Source organism: Dermacentor variabilis, chromosome 4 (genome assembly GCF_050947875.1).
Source record: "Dermacentor variabilis isolate Ectoservices chromosome 4, ASM5094787v1, whole genome shotgun sequence".
NCBI classification, from domain to species: domain Eukaryota; kingdom Metazoa; phylum Arthropoda; class Arachnida; order Ixodida; family Ixodidae; genus Dermacentor; species Dermacentor variabilis.
Genome location: NC_134571.1, coordinates 108,919,919 through 108,947,371, shown reverse-complemented (window position 1 = coordinate 108,947,371; position 27,453 = coordinate 108,919,919). Strand labels below are relative to the sequence as shown.

At 40.5% G+C, this 27,453-nt stretch overlaps 1 protein-coding gene across 1 annotated transcript; it reads right to left on the bottom strand.

Moving 5' to 3' along the window:
• Positions 1-246: 246 nt before the first annotated feature.
• On the bottom strand, positions 247-27,218 carry LOC142579599 (zinc finger protein 711-like). Its single transcript, XM_075689980.1, has 2 exons — positions 13,758-27,218; positions 247-11,144 (listed from the first exon to the last, which is right to left on the bottom strand). The coding sequence occupies exon 2, from the start codon at positions 11,123-11,125 to the stop codon at positions 10,805-10,807; it is 321 nt and encodes a 106-aa protein (XP_075546095.1). The 5' UTR covers positions 11,126-11,144; positions 13,758-27,218; the 3' UTR covers positions 247-10,804.
• Positions 27,219-27,453: the final 235 nt, after the last annotated feature.

Sequence of the window (27,453 nt, the reverse complement as noted above, 5' to 3'; positions counted from 1 at the left end):
CAGTATGTGGATCATACGCACTGCTGTGCACATACTTCCTTACAGTGTTTTCACACTGTAGAAGTCGTCCTTCCGATAGTTCTACGCCAGCTTAAATTGCAACCCTTCTGCACTTTGCATGTGTCACTGGTACAGTATGCTGTAAGGTACATGACATACTTCCTTACCATGTTCACACAACCCCACTTGTGAAGCACAAGTGCACGCATGCATGCACACAAAAAAATAATGGGAAAACAGCAGCAATCCATTAATCGTGCATGAAATTGATTGTTTATTGCAATAAATACAAAAAAATATGTGATGTTACACTTTTTTTCTGTTACACCAACACACACAGTAGCTCTGTGCATTGAAAAATGAATACTTGATGCAAACTATACTCTACTTTTGTTCTGAGTACAGTAATTTATGCACGGTCACAAATTCATTTACAGTGGCTTAGACCAATAATTTGATGCCAAGAAAGAAAGCAAAGAATGCTACACTGTCAGCTTGTCAGAAAAAGAAATCTTACCCTGATAATCTTGAATACATATGTTTTATAACTGACTTACTCTGTGGCATTCCAGAACGGAAAATAAAATGTTGATTGCTATTTAGGCTGATGGATCTGCTAACATTCTCCAACATTACAATGTTACACCAAGAAGTCCTCACAAGATTGCATTCTTCTTGACAGGGTGCAGGTTCAAAAAGTTCAGAATCCACATACAAAAACAACATCACTCCTTTTAATGTCCATTGTGCAACAAGAATAAAGTATATCATACTGTAAGTACTGATTGAATGTGAATAATGGAGGCAGCTCCCTAACGGTAGCCGCCATTTTCTACACGTGCTTTGAATGCAGCACGAAAAGTTGAATAGGGATAAAGCAAAATATATAGCAAGTGAGATTGCCAAAGTGTCGCACCACATATCACTTGAAGAAACACATCAACAGATTCAAAGCAACAATAGACAAGGCTCAAAATATTGTTTACCACTCCGCATACATACACGACATAGTGTATGCAGCACACACAAACACTGATATATCGAACTCAAATGTATAGTATTTCGTGCTATCATATGACACATTCCTTAAAGTACAGCACAATAGGCACACGGCCATAGAGAAAACAGCAGATTTCACAATGTTCAGATACCCCCCCAACCTTCACTGTGCTCGAATTCAACTTTTCCTAACTAGTATGTGCACTAGCACAAGATTTTTGACTGCTCAAAAGGAGACTGCAATGAGCACTATGAAGGGCCTGATGACTAACAGAAATTAAAATCACAGCTGTCACCAAATGAGCTTTCGCAACCAATGTGGTCAATTCTGTCTAAAGATATTCTGTAGCTGAATGTTTCTGTTGCTGCAGGGACATTCCACAGCTGATTGAGTTGCTTATGCAGAGAACAACAAGAAAAGGAACAATGTCAATTACTGCTTTGCCTGATAATAGATCCTAGGTGGAACTTTGCAAGTGGGCTTTCCCACACAACTAGTTGGCCCAACCAAGATGGCTGACCTTGTGTTTCTCCCAAAATAAAGGTGGCGCGAATCTGTGCTAGAGTTACATTTGTCTTCCTGCTGCTGACATGTAACTCAAGAATTCAAAATAACTTTCAAGTGCAATTCTGGCTATCTTGGTTGCAGTGACTGACTAGTGGAATTGCACACAGGATTTATGCACATTGAATTATGACTTTTCCAATTAATCGGCTTTCACAAACAGTAGCTTTTATCTGAAGCTGCAACAAACTTTCATATTATTTCTGTCTGTTAGCCAAACCCAATGGAGTTTGATTCATTACAGTGAAAAATAACAAGACAAACAAAACAAACAAAACACACTTTTGCGTCCAGTAAAGGTATGAAGAAACCTTTGGCGAACAGTAAAGTCACACACGAGGGGTATAGATTGAACACATAAATCCAATGCACATTGTTTTACTATAAGGACTGGGCACCAATGAGAAGAAGGTAGCATTAACCACAACCAAAAAGTAACTGGCAGGCAAAATCTCATTGCTCTCCTAGTCAGGCAGCCCCAACAGTCCAGAAAGAAATAGCATAAAGAGATGGTGCTGTGAGCAGTGCAATGACAAAATCCTCTACCAACAATGCAATCTGCAGAATTAAACACTATACTACAGCCAGAACTAACCCATAGCCTTAGGTGAAATACTTACGTCAAAATCCAAAAAAGTGCATAACACCCATGCTGGCAAAAAGACAAAGAAAACACGAATATCACATGCAATAAATATAAACATGCATCTTTAACGAGAACAGCACAGAAACTGAACAGAAGCAGATAATGTGCAGCATTATTTCATCTGCCGCTCTGTTCAAGCCTGTATTCATTAAGGAACGTGGAGAACTACATAAGCAGTAGTGCTGGCTCCAACGTCTGAATTGCAGCTCATAGATACACCTCTTAAATGAAAGCTTTAACATTGCTGCTACAATTAATCCTGAGAAAGTAGGAGCCAAACATCATCTCCGAAACATAGAGCCTTCCTCGGATTAGTTCGTTAGAATTCTCACGTTTTTATCTTAATGCTTCCGACACTGGCATACTTTCCATATGCACCTTCTTGCATCTTGCCCGCATAAAGTTTAACAAATATAAACACGTTATTCAACAGCATGACCTTCCTTCAGATCTGCTAAGCTTCACACTGCACTGCCCATTCCATTGTATGCTCTTTGTCATATTACTTCCAAATGAAGACTGTACATGCATCTCATCACACAAATTTTTAGATCAATGAAGCTGAGAAAAATTCACAATTTTCTTATGGCCCAAGCAAGCAGCCAGACAATCAGGGGTGCCCCAAATGCTCAAGTACCTGACTGAACACCTTTCTGCTGTGTAGATTGCAAAGCCAAAAGATGTGTCATTTGGACTGTTGCAAGCTGATGCAGAAGACACATGTTTTGCAGGCACTTGCAACAGTTCAGTACACATAATGGCACTGCTAGAGATCTTGTTGGAGATGTCAATAAAGAATGCACTTTCCAATTCAGGGACGAGTGCCTGGTTGCAAGAAGTTAACTTTATCGACATCCATCTACTGAAAATTTTATTGGCAGTTGCACAGTTACTAGTGCATTTATGCCACCAGCTTCAATTTTGTTTTTTTTTGTGCATACCACTGACTCATTACTAATTTAATTTTGAGTGTATATCCACTTATATGGTCTTGCCAGTGCAACAGCACATCAAGCATGGGTAGTTCCTTGTTTAATTTGGTGTAAATTAAAATTAACTGTAATACCCAGTTTTGATACTCATGAAAGCGTGCTCAGCCAGTGAAGAGAAGTAGCCTCAACGCTTGCTTATGGAGTCTCCCTACATCAATGAACTGCATGTTACTTTCATCACATAAGCGACACAAAAGTGCTGGAAGGGGCTATGCAGATCGCTTAACATAATGAACTTGCTTTCTTGACTGCTGCATACATGAGAGCATTTTTTTTCTTTTCTACAAGAACCAGAGGTGTACTGATATGCCAACCATACTAATGCACAAACTAAACAACAGAATTCATCTCCGTGTGTACTTTCAACACTGGTGAGCCAGTGTTTTTTTTTTATGTTTTAAGAATTTGTACAACAGTTTGACTAGCGACAGCAAACCAAATAAAGAAGTGACAGAAATAATGAAACATACATAAAACATACAGGAAGGGAGAGGCAATATGCTGCATGAATTACCCTAATTCTTGACAAGTAATGGACTGCTGTGGCCATTTTTCACTTACACACTTACACACACAAATAGACATAAAATACATGGGAACATTGTGAGATACGTTTCAATACATTTTCTTTAACATGGTGGCACACTGGTACATTAGCACATAAGGCAAGGAAACACATATTGAGCAACTTTCACCCGAGAATCTACCAACTCGACGTGAATGGACAGAGCTCAAATGGGCAGCACACTTCCAGGGAGGAGTATAAAACAGATCATCAAGAGAAATAAGATGTATGCAGTATACTGCCAGGCAGCCTCATTGTGTCTGTGCAGCAATGCTGCTAAGCCGAATGTTAGCCAATTGCCGTGATGGACCCTTCACAAAGCTTCAACAGAGCATTTTAGACAGAATTTACACATACACTGTAGTGCATACCATTCTATCAAAACACTAGCACTAGCAGTATTGGTGGGGACACCTAGTGACACACTGCTCAACTAAACTACGTGGGCCTCTTATTTCACTTTGTGACTACACACAATTCATCTTTTGACATAACGGTCTCACAGTGCCGCAAACTCTCTAGTGTTTATACTTCTCCCTGCCAATAAGTGTCACACAGAAGAACATTACAGCACGTCCTGGTTTGAACAAGTCACCAGACGCCACCACCAATGCAGCTGTTCACATTTTTATGCCTGCATTCCAGAATAACGGCAACAATAAATTGTGTATGTATCGGCTAAACTCTCCAATGTCAGCTTTTCTGCGCAATGACATCTTTTCACCGTAACGCTGCAGCGTGTTCTTTGGGAAAGAGATAAGGTTCAGTGTCCTGCCAGCGTTGTTATGGCAGAGTTCTGCGGTAGAAATGTTTGTGTGGCAGATACATACAACAAGCCCGCATGCATTCGCCTCACAATAAGTGTTACACAAGAACTTTTACGTAATGGATATTCTATTGTTGCCAAGTGGAAGGTATATCCCTCTGCAAGGAGGCTGACTAAACTTTTGCAAGGGTCTATCAAAGATAAAAAAGAAGCACACCCTTGAATAGACCTCCTGCCACCTGTAAAGCATGCCTTCTTTATGACATACACAGACAATAGACGTGGAAAGCAGCTGCTTATTCGACGGGTGCACACATTAAATGTGCAAGCTTCTGCGATGATTATCTGAAATGATTATCTCACTTCCTAATTGTCTTTCCTTAAACTCTGCAACAACCTAGGTAGAGAAAAAGGCAAGTAAACAATAATCAGTTTTAAAGCAATGAGTGAAATTCTGAGACATCTTGCTTGCAGGTGACTAATGTAATCAGCACGTTCAGTCTCAGTTGTTATCCAGTTGTCGTAACGGCAGAGTAATCGCGCAGAAACAGGATCAGTTGACAAGCAACAGCGGCATTAGAGAAAGGCCGGACAAATCAACCTGAGCAGCTTGCACAAACGTTGTGCTTCGCAATGAACAGATTTACACTCACAGCCTTCAGACATGCTACAGAGTTGGCTATTTATGTCGACATCATGATATATGATTACAAGGGGACACTCACGCAATATAATAAATGTTTTCTTTTTTTTTTCTCTGCTTCCGCTAGAAAGCATAGTACATAGTTCTGTATATAACCATCTGTGCTGTACACTTTCCTGATAAACAATGCAGCACAACTTGATACAAGGCTGTACACGGTTCCATTAAAAGAACACTATTAAACTTGCATTATATTAATATCTCTTGAATAAATAGTTCTTACACTGTGCAGGTATCAATCTGGGCTTTGGCATGTGTTGAAAAAAAGTGTTTTTTAAGGAATAAAATAAAATTAACATCACACAACAGGGCTGAAGTTTACCTATCTTTACATCAAAGCTTCACATTGTCACATTATGTGGGTGGGAGAGAGTGTTCCTTTGTTTTCTACAGGCCCACACAATTTACATACTGACCATTGAATGTGTGGTTAAGGACGCAATTTGGCGGCCTGGTAGAGTTTAATTAGATTGTGATAAGGCAATTACTTTGTGAATAGGCAACAATGATGTACATACTATCATGGGCAAGTAACATGAAAAAGGTTAGGCCTATGCTAGAATATGTTCTTTTATTTGCACTTTGGCCACTCTAGATGGTGTGAGCACAGTTTGATGCCTGAGCTATAATTGGCAACTGGATACATAGCAATGAAAAATTGCTCTTTTGATCCATTATCCATGAGAAATGTTCTGCTCTATACCTTTCAGTATGGATTTGTCCATGACAGTACAAGTTTCAACAATATATAGAACTGCACCATTTTTAATAGCGAGCTTGCCTAAAATAATAAAATAATAAAATTTTACAAATTGCTTCTCAAATCTCTCTAATAATTTTGCAAATGAGGTACATTGCATATCATTTTTTTTTAGTTGGCATGTTCACGGATCTTAGTATCATCTATCAAATTAATAAGAAGTAAATTCAGCGACCATCCATAGATAAGAGTAGGGATAAGAACTCGCAACCAAACAAATTAAACGTTCTCAATAGGTAGCGCAGTAACAGATATCATTTTCATGGGCTGATGTGAACAGTCTCCTTTCATACATGGAGGCACGTACTAAAAGTCAATGCACAATCCAACGCAAGCCAATCCAACGCACAGCAGTTTAACAGCAGTGAAATTCCAGGTGTGCCGCACAACGTCCTCGCACTAGATAGTGCCCGGTAAAGTAAGGGGGTTAGTAAACGCCTGGAGGAGGTGAACTGGACCCCCGCAATGCCAACTAGTTTGAACTGCGGCCCCAAAGGGTCGTGTGTCGGTCATTTCAGTTCGCGCGTGGCTATCCCGACTAAGAATGTTCCCAGTAAAGCAGAGTTAACTGACATTCACCGCATATTAGCCCCTATGAATCAAACTCGCCTTCAAACAAGCTATAAGTGTATGTGGCTGCGTTGTGACAGCTCAGAAAAACTAACAGAAAGCAAGAGTTAGCACCAGTTTATGTCGTAAGCGCAGCAGTTCTGCTATTCTGCTAGCAGAGGAGCTTGAGATCCGAGGTGAGCAGAGGCTGGAGGAACGGACTCGAGAAGACCCGTCAACTGTACCATACTCCTATCATTGCTAAAAGGATTGTCAGATTTGAGGCTGTCGAGCAGGAGAAAAGATACCACATTGCAAACAAGCAAACCAACAATGCAACCTGAAATTATTTGACAACTACGCCGAAACAACCATAGATGGGAATATCCTTTTCTTTCATACTCTCTGTTTTTTTTTTCTAATATTCTCAGCAAGCTGAAAGCACTGAAAACGCAAACGTTTAGAAAGAAAAAAAAATAAGATGAAAGACAAGCATGAGAACCAGGCAAATTCTCTGAAACAACTTTCTAACATAAGATTATATTATGTTTGCACTGGCGGTATAAAATAAGAGATGCTGACTGAGACGTGTCCCAGACCATGAAAGAATGTGCAGCCGGAACAAACAAGAAACTTTGGTTTTTAGAACATTTTGAAAAACAAGATGACAGGAAAACAAAAAACGAAAGGAAAAAACGAGTCCTGGAATAAGTTGGTCTGCATTTCCCACTTTTCTTTTTTTGTGCTGCCCGGACATTGCTGACTACTAGGTAACAATGAATTAAATAGATATGGCACCACAAAAACGCAGCTAAGTGACGCACGTTGCAGTTCTGCAATAACAACAAAAGAGGGAGAGAGAGAAAACAATGTTAGGGTTCAAATGTAACAATGAAAACAAAAGCTGACTATAGGATTGCACTCTTTCCAAGCAATATGAAATCAATACACTCTGTGAAACAGAGCTTACAACAAATAGTGAAATTCACACTTGGGAAGTCTGTCAGCTCTCACCTCTCTGGCTTCACCCTGAGTTTAAAAAGAAGATATGTAAAAAGAAAATAAAGACAAGCAAAAACCTTCAGTCTGTACTCAATACAGAAACTTAGAATTATATTCTGTGAAGGCAAAACAAACAAAAAGAAAAGTGACACCATGTTTGCGTCGATGTGCGCTCAAGTGACAAAAGTAGCATGTAATTATTCGCAAGCAAGTTCTCCGAGACTAAGTATTTTTGCTAGCAAGTTACTCCATAGCATTGTCAGATAGCATTTTGAAAGACGGATTGCCTTAACGCCTCATTATAAACACATTGGTGGTCAGATGACCATGGCTCGCACTAAAACGAGATTGTCACACGAGCAAAGTATTGTACTTCTCGAACCAAGGTCAATACTGCCTAAGGGTTGCCTGCGGAGTCAGTCGCAAATGATGTGGCATTGAACATCTCAACTGGCTTATGAATGCTTTAGATGCATTGTGAAAGCTTCTTATGCAATCTTCTTCAACACTTGATGTTTAATGCTGGTTCACTGTCTTTACATTAAGCTGACATAAAATGGAGTAAAGCGTTTGGATGTGTTGACTTATTTGTACCAATAAGATTTTTGTGCTATAAAGTATGAGTGCTCTATCAGTATATAATAAGATTGTCAGAAAATGTTTTACTCCTATGAACAGATTGCCAGTACCGAGATTGCCATTAAAGCAATGATTGCTTATATGCAGGATATAGACCCCTTGATCATTTGGGTCAGCATAACAGGTTTCATTTTACACTTGTGCAATGCGATTTGCAGCCATTAGACTGTGAGACAAGGATAAACAAGTACAGCTGCAAAAATCATGCTGTGAACCAACAACACATACAGATGCAGCGTCTTAACATTGCACTGGGCAGGACATCAGGTTGGCTTGTTACAGAAGAAAGCTGATTTGTAGCTCCTATTGAATTTAGCCTGAGGTCCATAACTGCGAAAATCGCAACTGGATTCCAATATGTCTTCAAAACAGACACATTAAAGTCTTTTGAACCAAAGTTACTTGTTTTGGGGGTGAATGAATTATGTGGAGTACTTTTTTGTGCTGTTTAAAGCAATCCCAGCACCCATTATCCAAACCTTTTTAAAAGACCGCAACATCAACAAAACTCTTTTGACAGATGCTTTCTCTCTTACTTCAAGACAGACAACTTATGACAGAAATGAAGGTGATATAGAGGAAACAAGGAAGGCCGTCAGTCAAGAATTTTTCAGCGAAAATATCTCCAGCACTAAGTAGAAAGAAGTCCTTCTAGTTCTTTTGCAGCAAGCTGCTTACGAACCCGACTGGCGCACGACAGCATTCAACTATCGTTTCGGAAGTGCTGAAGCAACGTGCTTATATAACATATTTAAAGCACATTGGGAGTTGGTGAAGGTGTAAGCACATGGCACTAAATGAGACAAAATTGCACTGCAATTTGAAAAGAGCTTTTATGTGTTTGACTAGTGCACTGCAAAGATCAAGTGCTATGAAAGAGCGTTGGTTGCGTTGTGAACCATAATTAATCAATGTGATGTCTGTGTCTCTTTGTACTGAAAAAAGCAAAGCTTCGGAGAACTGCATAAATATCTAGCGGTGGGCCATTATTTAAGTCACACATACAACATCACATTAAGTCACACACAAATAAACTGGGCCTGACAAGCTCATCATGCAAATACTGGGTAAGCAAACATTAAGAACAGCACCAGTTTGCTAGCAAGATCCCTGCTCACTGTACAAAGCTGGATTGACGGCAGCAGTATTCACAACATTGCACTTCATCCTGGCTCTTTCACAGAGGCAAGGAGAGCAGCTAAGACCCGCCACGAAGCTAGCAGCCTCTTCAAGACAATCTGATTGTGGCTCACTTCGAAGCCAGCATCAAAAAACTTATGGAGGTAACTTATGGGACACAATAACTTCCCTTGACAGCCTTGGCCTCTCCATAATAAAGCCTATAAGACTTGAACTGCCGTCCATATACAACCCAGCATGTGAATGTCTGTGAATGATTGCACTGGCTATGTTGTGCAAAATAGGCAGTTTCGGTGCAAACTAAAGGTTTACACTAATCCATAGTCAAGTTCAGGTGGACAAGGTCATCCTGTCTTTAAACATGTGGATCCTTGCAGCGATTTCATGAAAACTGCCTTTCGCGCTACATTTCACATCATCTGCATTTCGCAAAAACACAAAACCTGCTTTGTGATCAACTCGGCCTAACTCCGCTTGAAGTCATCAGCTTTGCTGAAGAACCAAAGGCCGATGACGTCTGTCTGTGTCACAGCACCAGCTGTTACCAAGTGACTGCCTGTCCGTGCTGCCAGAAATGCAGCTGACAAGTTTCTACGGGATATACAAAACCAGCACAAAAGGGATGATGACAAAGACTTGTAAGATGACAGGAGAAACGCTGGACATCCTAACACCCAGTGTTTGACTGACTGCTTCCTTCGTCTCTGTGCTCATCTCTTGGCACTGGTTTTATATATATACTTTATAGAGTGATGTCCCAATATGCCCAGCAACGCACTCAAGTGATGTCACTCTAACCGATTCCAACACAGCAAAGCGCTGAAGAGCAAGCACTTGGTCAAGACAAGCTTGTTACATAACAAAGTAAAAAAGACAACAAAGCTGAAACCTAGAGGTGTCAGTTTCAAGTTTACTTTAGCTCACTCAATATATGGTCAAATCAGTGTATGAATTGAAACCTCTTATTGGGCAAGCAGTGGACATCCCCACACTGGCTGCAGCCCAATTGTGGCCTCTTTTGAACACTCGATGCCTGCTAGATTAGACCAGACATTCCCTTGTCTTAGAGGCTGCCTTCCACAGATGTAGACTATCTGGATCTACAGCAACTAAAGAGGTTGGCATAACTGTCAGAGAGCAATGATGATGGCAGAAAAGGAAAGTCAACATCTCCTTTAACAGCTGTTACCAGAGCTCCTTGTAAACATTTCCATAAAGAAGTGGTGTGGAAAGTCATATTTCAAATGCTGCCTGCTATTGTATTCGTTGTTGCTGCTATTTTTCGACAGTCATATTAACATAAAATCTGCTACAACTATCATGCTCAACAGTGGCAGCGTATGCCTCACATAGCAGTGCTTTTCCACTGCTTTTCAAATAACCTAGCAGGCAAAGAATTGTGCAAGGGAGGCTATGAGCACAGACAAGACAGCACCAGCAAAGCCGTTGCCACTGAACAAAAGGTCGGCGAGATAAGACTAATAGTCGACAAAGTGATCGTCATGGGTCTTTGCATGGCGTTCGTAATGGTGCTTCTGAATAAAGCCACGGCCACACAGCTTGCACCTGTATGGGTGCTGGGAGCTGGCACTGAGCAGGCTGCCCAGAAAGCTAGCGGCAGCGGCTACGCTGCTGTTGCCATTGTTGTTGTGATGGTGGTGGTGGTGGTCACTTGAGAGGCTGTCCTTGAGCACGCGGCCATCGTGGGTGGGCAGGTGCTTCTGCAGGTGGTCCTTGCGTGTGAATGCCCGGCCGCACACCTCACACTGGTACGGCCGCTCCCCAGTATGCAGCCGCATGTGGCGATTCAGCTTGGCCCTGTACACGATACAGAAGAAAGCAAAAGATGCACGCTCAAGGGCAGCCACCAATTTTGGAGGAAACTTGTACACCTGTGCTTACTGTCACGTGCCCTTTCCACTGCTGTGTCCAGTGAAGAGCTGCAACATGTACCCTTGACCACTGCGAAATATAGGCTCTGTCCATAAAAACTGAAATTTTGGGATGTTTAACTCTTTGCAGTCGCAAGTCTGGCCCCACCCAGCAAGTGAAAATGTCCGTTCTGGTCAGATGTTGGGTAGCAGCCGATGCGCATTCTCACATTCGCCGATTATTTGGGTTGGTAGTGCCAGCTTTCAAGAACTTCTTCAATAAGCACACTTTGTGATGGCTCTAGATGAGGGCAGTTCTTTTTTCTTTCTTCCTTTATGCTTGAATGGATTCTCACAAAATTTGTGGCGCGAAGCACCAACAGGTTGGCGTCATTTCCTGCGCGTGAATTTGATGGACAAAATTCACATATGTTCAAAGATCGAGAGATGATATTAGTAGAGGTGTGTGAGTAATCGAAAAGTTCGAATATAATCGAATATTATATATTCAATATTCGTATTCGATACAAATACAAATATTTTCAGATGGATACAAATATATTAGTGGCTGTGTGGGAGCAAATGTGGTTCTTAGCATTTTTTTTCTATCTAATCTAAAAATATTTGAGGCGATTTTGTGATGATTTCATGCTGTTAGCGAAATTTCACCTGTAAAGTACACTTAGTTACTAAACATATAAAATTTGCGGAAAAGCCAGTCTTTCAATAGCAAGGGGCACGGGTTTATGGATAGCGAGGGTGCAGTTAATATTATTATTCATTTATTTATTTATTTATTGCCACGCCACCCCAATTCTGAACTTATTGCTTGACAGCAAGTCTGATGGGTGATGACTGGCAGAGGTTGAAATGCCTCCGTGTCTACGGGCATCTGAAGCAGTATAGTAAGGCAAAGGCTGGCGAGGACAGCTAGTGGGAATTGCTAAATTTTCCAAGTTAACATTAGCCAAATACACAATGTATTAGTATAACGGCTTACGAGCCTAGCTTTTTAACATAGACAATGCAACTGCAATGTTCTAACATAACAAATTAACCCAACTTGCTAATAAATGCATGCGCACATCATTATTCAATATTCTAAGCTAAGTATTCATATTCAATTTGTACTAGAAAATTTTGATATTCGCACACCCCTACATTATAGCGCTGTGGATGAATACGTTTCGCCTTCAGATAGTCAGCAATCATCTTAGGACGACTTTAGAAGACAGTGACTATGAAGACCCTACAGACCTGCAGTGCAAATCTCGGCCTCCACCCAGGAGAGTGCTCCGAGCACTACCCCATAATGCTCAAGTACTGGTGAGAGCCTCAGGAATAAGTAAATGTTCTGAAATAAATCACTTGAGATCTGTTCATTTACGAAAGTGCTTTTCTGTGTGGCATCCAAACGTACAAAATGAATGAGTAATGAATGAATTCTGGGGCTTTAAGTACCAAAACCATGATTTGACTACAAGGCATACTGTAGTGGGGGACTTCAGATTAATTTTGACCCCCAGGGCATCTTGAACATGCCCCCTATGCACGGGACATGGGAATTTTTGCATTTCCCCCCCCATCGAAATGCAGCCGCCATGGCCGGAATTTTATCCCGCGTCCTCAGGCTTAGCAGCCTGCCGCTTAGCCTAAGTCACTGCGGCAGGTCTAAATGCACAAAATGGCTCGTGACTGGAACAACCACAAATTAGGCAATTACGTATGACTGCAAAGGGTTAAACCCTCAAAGCTTCACAGTGGGCTATGAGGGATGCTGTAGTGGACTTCAGACCAATTTTGACCACTTAAGGTACTTTAACATGCACCCGAAGCATGGTACACAAGTGTATTTGCACTTTGGCCCCATCAAAATGTGGCCTACATAGCCGGGAACTGAACCCATGACCTTGTGCTCAGCAGCACTACCCCATAGCCGCTGGAGGGAGTGTTCCCATCCATAGCTAGGATTACTTGATTTCTGGATTTAAATTACCAACATACTTATTGACTTATTGCACTTAATGTTCGGCCTGACTACTGTAGAAGGCTTCGATGCCATCTGATAACAGACAAAATAACGGTTTTGTTCAGTCACAAGGAATATAACATGGGGGAAATGATGGAGCCCTTATCTAGTACTGAAAGGGAAGGGAACAAGTGCATTAGCAAATTGTCAGTTGCAGTAAAAAATTGTTGTTTTTACAAGAGCAAATTTTTATTTAGTATGCACTTGCCCTTCAGATATATTTTTAATTTCCTTGTTCTTTTTTTTTTGCTTTTCACTGATGTTCTCAGAAGGCTCTGTCGTGTGTGTTCAGTTTTCATCTTCAATCATTTTCTTTCAATTTGTTCTGTGAATGTGTCTACATATGCATGTGCATACACACACGCGCGCGCGCGCACACACACGCACGCGCACACACACACGCACACACACACACACACACGCACACACACACACACACGCACGCACATACACACACACATGCACACACTAATGAACTTGTAGTTGTGAGCTCAGCACTCATCTGAAAAGACTTGTCGTTTTCCTACTTACCTATAGTCACTTGTGTATGGACAGTAATCACAGGGGAACTTGCGCTGCTTTCCACCGCTCCCACTTCTGTGATGGCCGCCGCACGGGGACTGCAGCTGCCTTAGGGTCAGGTCCTTTGGCAGCTGGACAGGTGCTGTGTGTTTATTTTTTAAAAATAAAGGCAAAATACAGCAGTTTGTTACAAACAGATCGTACTTCTCACAACACTACCCCAACCCCAGCCCCCTTTCCAGAGCTCAAAAAATGAGGAAAGCACAGCGTTTGCAAACACAGCTCAATAGCTCCCCTCTTTGTTGTGCACTATGAACACATTTCATACAACAGAGCAACATACCATACATCCGCTAGTCAAGTGTACTTGGAAAGCATATTAGAACTATCGAAGTGAAATGACTCGTGAGAGAGAAAGTACCACCACAAGGTTTTGTTTTGTTTTATTTACAATCAACATAATTTTTAAGTTATGTTGCATGTTCATAAAGTGAAATTTGGTTCACGATACTCGTAATGAACGTCTTCACTGCACAAAATGCTTTAAATTATGTGCACCAAAAAAATTCACCAACAATTACGATACTTCCTATTGTGAACTTTGAGTGCAGCTCTATACGTTTTCATTTCGTGGGGTCAATACTTTGTATTATCGTTATATAGGTACGTCGTTTATATTAGGAAGAGAACGCTGGCAGTAGCGCGGCTGGCACAGACAATCTGTCTCATGCAGCACATTTCAAACGGATCGAAGTGTGGCACGACTGCTTCGCTAATTGGGAGATCGCGAGAGGCAGCACGTGGGCAGCGCATGGGTGATGCGCGGGCTCGATTCACAGCAGCCGCACAGACAGGCATCTGTTTATGTAGTTCTTTGTTTCCATATATGGTATCGGTGGGCCAGCTCGCCGCATGCCTCATCGATGGTGTCATTGTTGAAAAGACTATGATTGTGCTACTCTGGCATCATCTCGTAGTAGTCATTGCCACAGAGCCCGTCTTGGGCGGCACTACGCTTTTCTTCTCACGCTTTCATCATACCCTCCTCCTCTGCTTTCCTTCTTGCGCTCTCCTCGCTATCACTATCTTTCATCCTCTGCTGTGCTCGTTCACTTGGTTACGCTGAGGGACGCTGAAGCTCAACGCAGGAATGGGCACCTAAGAGCTGTGCTCTAATTTTACAAAATATTCTGTAGCTGATTATAGTGTTTCGGAAGCCTCTGCAATTTGGTTACTTAAAAAGGCCAGCACTATTTTTATGAAGAAATTTACGATATTCAATTAGCTGATGAACTGAACTTCACTGAGTAAATTAATTCCAGTTGGTCACATTAGGGCTCATGTTATAATAACCAATCAAAGCTTATCAATCCCAATGTGCACTAAGGAGACACTGGTGTTCTGCATAGTCTGAGGAGAAAGCTCCTCAGCATATAACACCTGGAACATCAACATATATTGCAGCATGTTTGAGGAATAAATATCCTGAAACTGGTGTGAAATTCAGGGGTTCTACTAAGGAGACACAGCTTGAGCGCCGACTACTTTCAGTTTGCCATGTGGTAATTGCTCTAATTAATAAAATGCTAATTAGTAAAATTTTGTCACTTAGGTAAGTGAACAACAACTTCCCGCAAAGGTAATGCTGGCCTTTCCGAACAAGGAACCTGCAGAGGCGGATTGGCATCATCTGCCATGGGTCACTGCTTAAAATTTCATACAGCTAATTTAAAACGAGCTCACTTCCCAAGTTCAACTTATAAGGTAGCAAAAGTGCATCTTTCTGTTTACGGTACCGATGTGAAACAGTAAATTAAAGTTACATGATAGATAGTCAAACAGCATGTACGAAGGCAATACCAAGCAAAATAAACAACAATATATTTGTTTTGCACCAGGTAAAGAAACCAAACAATTGGAAAATGAAATGAAAATCAAGACACATTCAATAAAATTCAACAAGGAGATTTGTGGGCATCTGGTAACCTGACTAAAAGACAAGAAAGACTGTTCTGCCAACCTATATAAACTATTAACACTTGCATATGATCAAAGCTTCCAGTGATATATGTATATTAAGCCATTCAGCAAGTGCTGAAAGTTTATCAGACAGACCGGTTATTGTTTTATACTGTTTCTAAATTTACATCTGTTTTCTCATAATTTTATTAGACTGGCTACTTGTGTTATACTGTTCTAAATTTCCCTATCTTCTAGTGATGTTACTTTCGTAATGCTGGTCAATTCCCTGTTCTGAAGTTATTTTGCTCTTTTCACTGTGTGTAAGATTTTTGCTATGTATTGCCAGCTTTGCTTCCTTACTGTGAATGTCCACTACCCTTGTCAACTTCTTGCGTAAAAAAAAATGCCAGTACCAGCCCTGCAACCGATGACGCAAGCCTATTTGTGGTCTACTTACTTCTAAGCTTGATAAACAGACATTTACTCATTCAACTAGTGCAAACCAAAGGTGTAATAACAATGTTCATGCCTACTACACACTGACCTGAAAACTCTTCATTATATCATGGGTGTAGGTTGTTAATGATAAACACAATATCATGTGCTCACCAGTCAAATGTTCATCACCAATGTCCATAGTCTGCTTAAAAGCAACCGATTTCAACAGGCATTATTTATGGAATGCAAAGCATTGTACATATATACAAATACCTCCACGAGATTGTCAAAAGCAACACTTATTTCTTTCAACACACACAGCTGGAAACGTACAGAATTGGAAACAAATGCATCTGAAGCCAAACTGTTGTTCCCTTAAAGATTAAACAACTTGCATCTGGCTGATGGCTCTTACTTATGCCCTGATAAACACCTGCAAATATATGGCCAGCAAAGGTGTTGCTATCTAAAAAAAGGAAAGGAATGGCAGGGGGGTTACCCAGGTTGCAGCTGGTTTGCTGCCCCACACAGGGGGAGAGGGGCACATGCTAAGATGGCATCACAACAGGAATTCATAACAACAAAAATGACTCATTCTGTAAGCCCTGTGTGGACAGTTATGGTAGTGAACACTGGCAAACTGATAGTGACCACGCACCCGGCCCATAAAGTGAAGTGTACATTGATAGTAAAGTGCACTCAACTCCAGCGAAAAAAAAAAGTTCAGTTAATGCAAGGTGTTAGCTGGCACATACATATTTTAGGCTTACTGTTTCAGTGAATACCACTACTGAATGCTTACAAGCCAAGAAGTGCAAAGCAACAGAACAACACTGCAGCCCATACCAGTTAAAGCACTGCATCACCACACATCATGACCAGCAGTGCCATTTGAGAGAGTGCCCAGGTATTCCACTAAAATGCATATGTACTGGCTAAACAACGCTTTCTTATCACAGCTAGTGACTTCATATAAACATTATGTTTAATGATTGATTGATCGATTGGCCGGTGTGGTCTAACGTCTCAAAGCTATGCTAGGGGCTGAAAGACATGCCGCAACCCAGGTTTCCCCGATTTTCACCGCTTTGGTTTTTCAATGCCCCCAAAATCCAAACACGAGTGAGAAATCATCTTGCGCCCATAAGTAAGTAGCTGCGACCGATGGAAATCGAACCCATGATTTCATCCCCAACAGTGGAGTGCAAACATTTCAACAACAAAAGCAATTAATTATAATAACCTCTAAAGCTGGTCCAGCTTAACAAGTAAAAGGTTCGAAAGCCCTTACAACAATGCCATAAAGCTAGAGCCCCATTTTTATGTAATTAGCTTTGTATAGAACCCCTTCGCTTGAATGGCATGGCATGTTTACGTAGGTATACATATCTGAAAGCAGTACATTATCTTATCACAAAGGTGCTTGCTGTTAACATGAATAAAACTAGCCACCTCACAGTCACATGGTCAATTGCTTTCTGGTACGTACTTAAAAACATTTTGCAAGCACAAATGCTGAAGTTTTTTTCTGCTCAATGTTTGCCATTGCATTTTATGAGATAATGAATGTCAAGCACTTATAATGTGTTCACAGGTGTTGCAATTTAAGAATTCTGGGCCATGTTCTGAGAAACAACCTCTAAATCATAAATATTGGACATGCAGACTTCTTAAAATATTATGTCATCTCATTTCAAATTGCATGGCAACACTTGAATACAACCACAGAACCATTAACGAATAATTAGATGAAAATATATTACCTCTGCACAACAATGGAAAAAGTCAATACATATTATTCAAGGATCCCTTGCTCATGAACTGGAACTTCAACATTTTATAGGAAAGATGTAATAAAAACATACAATGCTTCTCCCGTTTGTGAAAAGCCACTAACATAGCATATCTTTTTCACATTGCATTTTTTTGCAAATCATTGTAAACAGATGCTATGCCTCGCAAAGTTTACAAGTACCCACAATGCAACTGAAAACACCACACACAAAGGTTCACTTAAAACTGTCTTGCACCTTGATTCTCACATTACGCATTTACAGGATAAAGTGTGATGTACGAATATTCGATACCAGTGCAGGCACCTTTAAGCAGCCCTTTTGCAACAACTTCACCAGCTTTAGTCACAAGGATATACCCAAATGCTTTTTATGTGGTGTTCAGAATGGCCTTTTGTGTGGATGTGCAAAAGTGAAAGTGCTCAAGCATTTAAGCAGGGACGTTTTCTGACCATACTCAATATATCAGGTTTGACGTAATGTAAATGCTGTTATTAGTCCCGACAGGACAAGCAGTGGCCCTGCCTGTGACGCTTCAGATGGTCTTTACGGCTAAAGGCTTTGGAACACCTTGAGCACCGAAATGGTCGATCGCCTGTATGACGTCGTTCGTGGTGGAGTCGGTTCGTCGAGTACTCGGTGCTGTAGCTGCAGAATCGGCACTGATAGCGCTTTGGCCCCACGCCTCTCGGCTCCAGTGCATATCTCCACAGATCGTGAGGGGCGGCCTGCAACCCTAAGGATAGACGTGGAAATGAATAGCAGTTAAGTCACACACACACTTGTCTCAGCATTAGGCAGAAGACCCACATACACACTTACCGAATCACACATTTATGGAGACTACATGCACTAGATGAACTTACCATTATCATCATTGCACGCTCATATTTTTCTGTACAAGTCTCCACTAAAAAGGAAAGTACAAATCTGAAGCTCCGGAGTGTGCTCCCATAAAACATTTTCCGAGGTGAGGTAAAGGGTTCGTCACTTATGGCAGTAAGTTGCAACACATCAATTTGTCAAGTGATGAAGGCATGAGAGTTTTGCAAAACTTTATAGCACTGGCACTTGACAACTTGCTGCATGGCATCTTACAATCACTTGCGAGAAGCTCTTAAGTTGTAAGTAAATTTACTCATGAATAAAATACTTTTAGTAACTAGCCCCTGCAGTCTCCTTTCTTTCTTTGTTCTTTAATTTCTTAAAAGTAGCACGAAAATAGATGTGGCAGCACCAATGCCCAAGTCATAGTTATCCCAGCTACACAGTGCGATATTTTATGCAGACAGATATGCCTTTGAGTGTAATCTAGCTTTGCACCTATCTGGCAGCTACAAACCATTGCAGCTACTATTGCAAACTATTGCAGCTACTCAAATTTCGCATTATTTCGCATGCACCAACAAGACAGGGATGCAATTTTTTCAGACTGAGGAGGCAACTTATGAAGAGAAAGGAAAAATAAGGGCTGTTCTCATGTGACTCGTAAGTTTTTTTTTTTTTTTTTTGAGAAGATGCAAAGTGACAAAAAATACAATTGCTTTTGACACCCAAGGGTCTTGCTAATCAGCTCAGCCAATGCATTAATTATTCTGGTAACTAGTTTATCTGCATTGCAAGCAGGGTTTAAAAACAAATTTTTCAGGAAGCAAACTTTATATTCCAATATTGCATGCAAAACTCCATACACAGTTTCATCTGTTGCCTTTAATGGAAACTACAACCTCAGTAAAGTGCTGTGATGACTGTTAGGAAATATGCCTAATTTTAAGTTTTAAGACAACAGCATTGTGCATGCTGCTAGAAATCACCACTTTTATAAAGTAATGCAAGTGCAGCTGAACAGCCGATAATGATGCTCAGTTTTGAATACATCTACACAGCATCACTAGTACTACCCGATTCAAGTTAATATTCAGCCTACTTTAGGCAATATTATGCATCACCCGAGATAATAAGGCTGGGCAGCATGTAATATACTTCAGCTCGAACATGTAGAATATCCATCTCCAACTTTACTCCCCTTGTACACAAGGAAGCTTGATATGATGACCAAAAGCAGACGTGATAAATTTATCGATAAGGAATGGATCCAGTAAATTGGGTCCCAAGCTTGCTGTTCTTGTAAAACAGAAATTAGCTCCACTCTTAGATGCAACAGTAGCATCAAGTCAGGACCAGCGTGACCCATGTGCTTAGCCAAACATGGCAATAGCTGTATTTCTGTGAATTTTGTTTAGGCTGACACCCAAATTAGTTGTTCAGGTTGATGAGAACTCAGCTTTAGTTTTTCTTTTGCGCATTAGCAAGAAGTAATTTTGTACTTGGTACTCAACTCCAGACTTAACAAATGTGTCTACAGTGCTTATGAGTATCTATAAACTATAGACACTTAAGTACTTATATTCTAGAAATACTTAGAGAGGTAAGGTGTAAATAAACTGTTGATGGGTATGCAGTGTCAAGAACACCAGAAGCACACACACTTTCTTTCCTGTGAGCATTTTATCAAAATATAAAAAAGGGGGCAAACAATATCACTTTGATCTATACACACATCCATTACCCTTTAGTCCAACAACAAGAGTCCAGAGTCCAACAGTGCTGTGCGGTGCGGATCACTTGACCGATCCATATCGCCGCAGCGTGTATAAACTACCACAGGAGGCAAAGAACCACACTAAGTGGGTTACATCAAGAAAAATTCTGAAGCACCAAACCCAACCATCACGTCACTTCTTTCTGCTACCTAAGGCATAAAAGTATATAAGCACTATCTATACAATTTCAAGAAGCAACTTTGCATTGTAAAACCAACCACAAGAAAGGCAACGTTGAACACTCGCACATTGCACAACATTTGAACTCTACAGACCTGTCCAGTGTGTGCAGACACTGCAGTATTGCAAACTGAGTATAAAAGACATGTCGTTCAAGACAGCAAAATTGACACATGGATGGAATGGTGTTCCCAGTGTCTGAAATACATCAATATGTCGTCTTACGTGCATCGTTAGGAATGTTAGGATGAAAAAAGAAAGGAACTTCAAAAGAAAAAGAAAACACCAAAAGATCTGGCAGAATCGGTAGAACTGGCAAGAAAAGCTCCTACAAAGAAATTCCAGAATTTCTTTTTGTTACTATGCATGTTTTGTTACCTGAGCTTGCTTGAAACAGGCAGATGGATGTCATATCACAAACAAAGAAGAAACTGAATTAAATTGGGGTGTTTCACGCAACCACCAAGTAATGACTCGCTTCCACACAACACAATGCTCTTCAAGCACTCCTACCAAAATGACAGTTCCCTCAGTACCAAAAATTGTGCCCATTTCTAAGGACAAACAGTGCAAGGGTCGTGTTCGAAGTCTTCTTGAACCATAATGTGTCGAAACAACTTTCACTGATGACAAATGCAACACCATGTAAAAAGGGATAGCAGTGTACCGATTATGGAATCCGTTGGGTGGCAAGATAAAAAAAAAAGCAAATTGCAAACTTCAGTCTGTTGTAAGGAAGTCAAAAGATTTGGTCAAATTGCATTTGAGGCAGATTACAGCATCTCAGAGAACACTGCTCTGACAACTTGCACAATATTTTTTTGATGATCATTTTACAAGGGCTGACGATAACAAGCATCCTCATAAAGACAGTGCACTTGTTGAGACAAGAAAAAGAAAAAAACTAAAATACACAAGCACAAGTGCTGAGAGACACGTGTTCCAGTTGGCCTTCGTTCCACCCCTCCCAGATGAGTGCTTATGTTTTGTGATTTAGTGCTCGTCCAGGTCTCAACAAGTGTGCTGCCTTTAGAATGATAATGACCAACCAACTAGCCCTCCAACATCTCCTGAATTAAGAGTAACAATTTAGAAAGCAAGACAAACTGCAACTTAAACTGAAGGTTCTTATACATGCTAGTTCTCTTTTATCAGCTTCTCAAAAGCTTCTAAAATCTGCACTTTGCACTAGAAAAACATTGATGTCGTGCAAACAGCTGCCTGGCTTGGCAGCTCCCCCTTTTTATTCCTTGATGCTCTGTTCATTTTCTTTTTGTCTAGAGGCCTAGAGCTCCCTACTAAAATTACTAGAGGAAACACTGGTATTGATCGTTGAGCATTGATCATTCAGCTACCATGGGAATGATCAATTTTGATCGACATGGTGAAAATGAAGTTTGATGGACATGGATTTGTCTAGTCTTCATAGTTGTGGCTTTAGACATTCTGGTTGTTCCATTTACAAAGCTTTATCTGACCTTATTTACCCAAATATCCAAGCAATCATGTTTTTCTAAACATGTGAAGGCAATGAGGCTTCACATGCACATGTATGATCACTGCAAATTGTTGCACTCATAATTGTTCAAAATAATCAATTTGCAATGTCACGAGGCCGTCCAAAGCCAGAAGGACAATGTTTAGGCAAATCCACTCACTGCCCATCCCATTAGAGGGCCAGATTTCCCTCTAATGATTTTTATAGGAAACACTATGGTTAAAAGCCAGGTAAACAATCATAGTGTCAATCTTTTGGAAACCGAAAAAGAAAAGCTAGAGTGAATTACTGGGCTTTTTTACATTGCCAGTTTTTTGAGACCTACACTTGCAAGTGCAAGGCGAACCATAGAGAGGAAGAAAAATAATCAGAGCAAAGCACCGCGAGTGCAAAACAAAAAGAAAATAGAAAAGATGCAGACATGTTTACGCTAACTGGGAAGTAGGCCTCCCTGTCAAGGAGATAGTTTCAGATAAACATATTGCCTATGTTGCCACATGTTCATGTTATTCACTATCATATCATTAGCCAATAAAATAACCAGTGCATAATCAATTGATTTAATTATTATTTCTTAATTTCTTTGGTGCCGTATGAGAGATGAAAACAGCTTTCTGCTTTTGCAAGTTCTTTGCTATATTCGCTACTATCATCCTGCCATTGTCAAACTTCTGAATGAATGGTCAAGAGAGAAAGAACAAAAAGCACAAAAAAAAGATATTTAGACATCCTGGTCATTGTTAGCATCACTGCATACTGATCAAGCTGCCACATTCAGAAGAAACAATTTGGCAATGCGTAAACCAAGGAAAATGACAATTTTAAGGTGACTCCTACACTAAGTTAACACAATTGGACAAAACCTTCTTGCCACAAGAAAAAAAAAAAGAAGTGTTGAAAACAACAGCCCGGCTAATCAAGAGTGAGAGAATTGTTTCTTTCTACATAAGCAACTGGACTGATGAGATACCTACAGTATATAGATTAAAAATGGAAGCCAAGCATAAAGAGCTTCTCTGGCTAACCTTGGCTCACTAGTGCTCGAACTTCGCAAACAGGTGGAATTTTACACACCATTTTTAATACTACATTCGAATGCAGTAGCTTCCTGTTTGAAATAGAATGAATCTACATTACAAGCCATCTGCAATGATTCCAGATAACAACTGTACTTTCTCAGCTGCAGAACAATGGTGCCATCTGTCACTGTAATGGTGAAATGTGCTGTGCATCATGTTTTGCTACATGTGACATTTCTTTCCCTGTTTCCTTCAGGTGACACCACTGTGCCTGCCACTGAAACAATTGCTCTTTTCATTCTATGCCACTGCAGCTGACAAGCAGTTACAATTTATTCTGTACAAAATGGCAGCTACTGTATATGGGCCTGGTGTTAAAAACAATATGCACTGCAAAATGCAACTTATGTATGAAATCTGAGCCCTACTGAGGCACTGGTCAAACTGGAATGAATAGCCTTTAACATTTGGTTCCCTTATTTCTGCAGCATTTGGCAGATTCTACTTCATTCACTCAGCTCAGAAGTGGACACTAAGGCCAGTGTCAGCCATTCAAGAGTCGATCATGAGAATGCACATGTCCCTGCACTGTGTGCCCCTAAATGTCACACCATTGCGCTCAGCATCAAGCTCAATCTCAACAACTGCCCTGATCAAAAGCTCAAGCAAGAAAGCAATTGTTGCAGCTTTGTCGCATGATTGTGAAAGGAGGCGCATCAACATTCCCAATCGAAACTGCAGTCCCTGCTATTACCAAGCATGTACTCCACAGCACACTGATGCTCGAAAATGCAGCACAGTTACATTGAACATAAGTCATATCCTAAGCAGCTAAAAATAAAAGCATTGCTCAAGCAACAAGTATAGTTAATGTGACAGCATAAAACTAAAGAAAATTCAATGATGCACTTTCATACACCACTGGCTGTTTTAAACTATACACCTAGCCACAGCTTCCCGCTGTACATTAAATAATAAAATACACATATGATACACAGGAAAAAACACAATACTCGCAAAATCTATGAGCACAAGGCAAATGCAATAATCATTTGAAGCGCCAATAAATGTAAACCAGAGACCGCACCACAATTGTAAAGTCTCAAAGCCTTTGTGTAGCTTTCACCGCAGAAGAACAACAAAAACGTATGCATACAAAATTACCCTAGAATGTTTTAATGTTTGTTTCGCTTCTCTCTGTGCCCATTGCAGAAGCCACTGCCGCAAGTACTGCCTAACCGTCATTATAGAAGGCAGCAATATTATTTAACAACTGTATCATATACCTGTGTGGCAGGATATCTAAGTCTACTTAGCTCACCAACCTCCTAGTGATTGCTTCTTTTTGTTTAAATGTTCAAATATGAAAAGACGGATGCAACAAGCTGACAGACCCCATTACACTTGGCACGAGTTTGCAGGCCTCGTTGAGAATTAAAAAATTATTGGGTTTTACGTGCCAAAACCATTTTTTTATTATGAGGCACGCCGTAGTGGAGGACTCTGGAAATTTTGACCAACTGGGGATCTTTAACGTGCGCCTAAATCTAAGTACACGGGTGTTTTCACATTTCACCCCCATCAAAATGCAGCCGCCGTAGCCGGGATCCCCGTTGAGAAGCAAGCACACACTCGCCCACTCAAACTCCAAGCCTGTCACTCAAAGTAAAAGACAAAGCTTAGCCAATCGAACCAGTTAATAGTCCCTGTCCAGTGTGGTACATTATCCTCAAAAACAGCCAATCCCAGGCCCACAAGAGTCAAAGACTGCATGCACAATGTAATGCTGTCTGGACGTTCAGCATCATGTGATAATCTCCCCAATTACTTGGAATGACTCTCAGCGCACACTATCAGTAAGACTCAAGTACAGCTAAAACAAAAGCCTTGCGAGTGTCAACTAGCGCAAGATACAGCTGTGTTGTTTTTCTTGAGCTACACTTTTTTTTTTATTTACAATAATGATTTCTTCTATTCACGCTCACCAACTACGCAACACTATCCCCTTTTGATTAGGGCTGGATGTTGATTTTTTAGCTCAATTAGGCACCATCTTCTGGTCAACTGAATAATTCATTAATCAATGGTGTTGATTTATATGCACAACACATAAATAACAACTAGACTGATTAAACGGTTGGTGTTACTGTTACATCACCAACACTGCAGATAACATCAAAAACTGACTGGTTAGAAGCCTCTTCACCAGACGGAAAGGAAGCTTGTTCATGTTTGCTTGTGTAAGAAGGTTTTTCTGCAGGTTAACAGACATTAAAGCTGTACCAAACATACACTTGTTGCAACAAATGGTGGGTGATCTCAACACAAAAAGCTGTGCAGTTATTGGAAAAGGAAAAAAAAAAAGCTAGAGCGAATTGCTGAGCTTCGTTACATTGCAAGTGGATGCAAAAATTAATTCAGGAGGTCTTGCCTAGCTCATTTGGCTTGAATATCTTTGAGTCATTAGGAAAAATAATTAAACTAATATCACTATTAAATTAACTGAGCAGCTAATTGCTCGGCTGCCAAACTGTAGTTTAAAGCTCCTTGATTTGCTGGATACAGTTTTTGCTCCTATGCCTTCTCAAATGTCTTTCTTCAATATTCCTGTTTTGAATGCAAGCATCCTAACTAAACTTCAGGCAGCACATACAATTTAAATATAATGTGCACTGCATAAATTTGATAAAACACACCTGCAACAGACTGCAACAAAGAGAGACTCTATTTTCAATTTCCTGATTGCAAATACCCACACAATAACTACGAGAGATGAGAAAAAGAAGCATTACAAAGAAGCTGCTGTGCTTGTACTGTTACCTGAAGTAACATCAACAATTACTAGCTTTAATGTGGCTTTCATGTTAAGCTCCACAGACAAAAAGAACCGGAATGGATTCAACAGTTTTATGTCACAACGATAAAATTCCCAAGCCAGTAAAAAGAAGTTCAAACCAAGAGACAAGTTACGTTTTGGGACACAAACCCCAGTTGGAGCGAGCATATGTTTCTAACATGGTCACAGCATGCCCTCTTTAGCCCAGACAGTCTTTTATGCCATGGTTCATTGTGTCTCTTCCCATTCGAAAGATGTCAACTTCTACCTCCTTTCATATGTTCTTCTAAAGAGCCTGGCATATTCTACTGAGTGTCAGTCTAGAAATAAGCGAGAATGCAAAGTGACTGCACGTCACTGTCTCTGGGAACGGTTGCATGTAAGACACTATGTGTTTGCAGAAATGACACCGCATTGTAAGCCACAAGTGGTTGGACTAGTAGCTTGTTACTAAAATTGGATTCCTCTGAGACAATTACATAATGGCTCACTACATAATCAGCACAAATTCTGGATGGCGTAAGCCGGGCCTACCACATGATAAAGGAAAGAATGCAATTCTTAAGTGTGGGAAAAAAAAAATATCAAGAAGGCTTTCCTTTCTTTCTTTTTTGTGACATTATTTTTGGCCGCATATGTCATAAATTGTGCTTTAATCATGGATTAACCCTTCATTTATCTAAAATACCCTATTTAGCATATTTTACACCATATGCAGGCATAAAAATATAAAAACGCCTAATACGTTCTTATCTTCTAAGGCTACCTGTGAGCAACAAAAGATGCCACAGTGGAGGAAGGCTCCAGATTAGATTAAACACATGGTTAATTAATGCACAGAGGAATTTCAGTACATGGGAGTCCTGCATTCCCCTGTTCGGAATGTAGCCACCGTGGCAGGAAAATGAACCCCAGAGCCTTTTGCTCAGCATAACATAGACTGAGCCATGACAATAGGTACTGAAACAGAACAAAACAATGAGATATTACTTTTTGTTTTCCTGCTTTCTAGCTTCTATGACCGTGTATGCATGAACGTATACAGGGTGTTCCCCATAACTTGAGTCAAGAATTTAAAAATGCAAGGCGTGTCGGAAGTCAATTTAACTAAACGCATACTATTCGCAATAGCCTATAGTAACTCAGATAACTTATTGTTTTCCCCATAACGCACTAATTAATTAAGTTTAATTACCCAACGTATTAATTATTGGCTGAGGACCCCAAGTATGATACGCAGATTTGTAGAGCACCTTCAGAAACCACCAATTGAGTTGTTCCCTTTACGATACGTCTCACATAGTCCTTTTTTCCAGGTTGCAAAGAAAGCCCGCGAAATATGAAAAAAGCCACATGACGAAGCGCTTTGCGCAGTG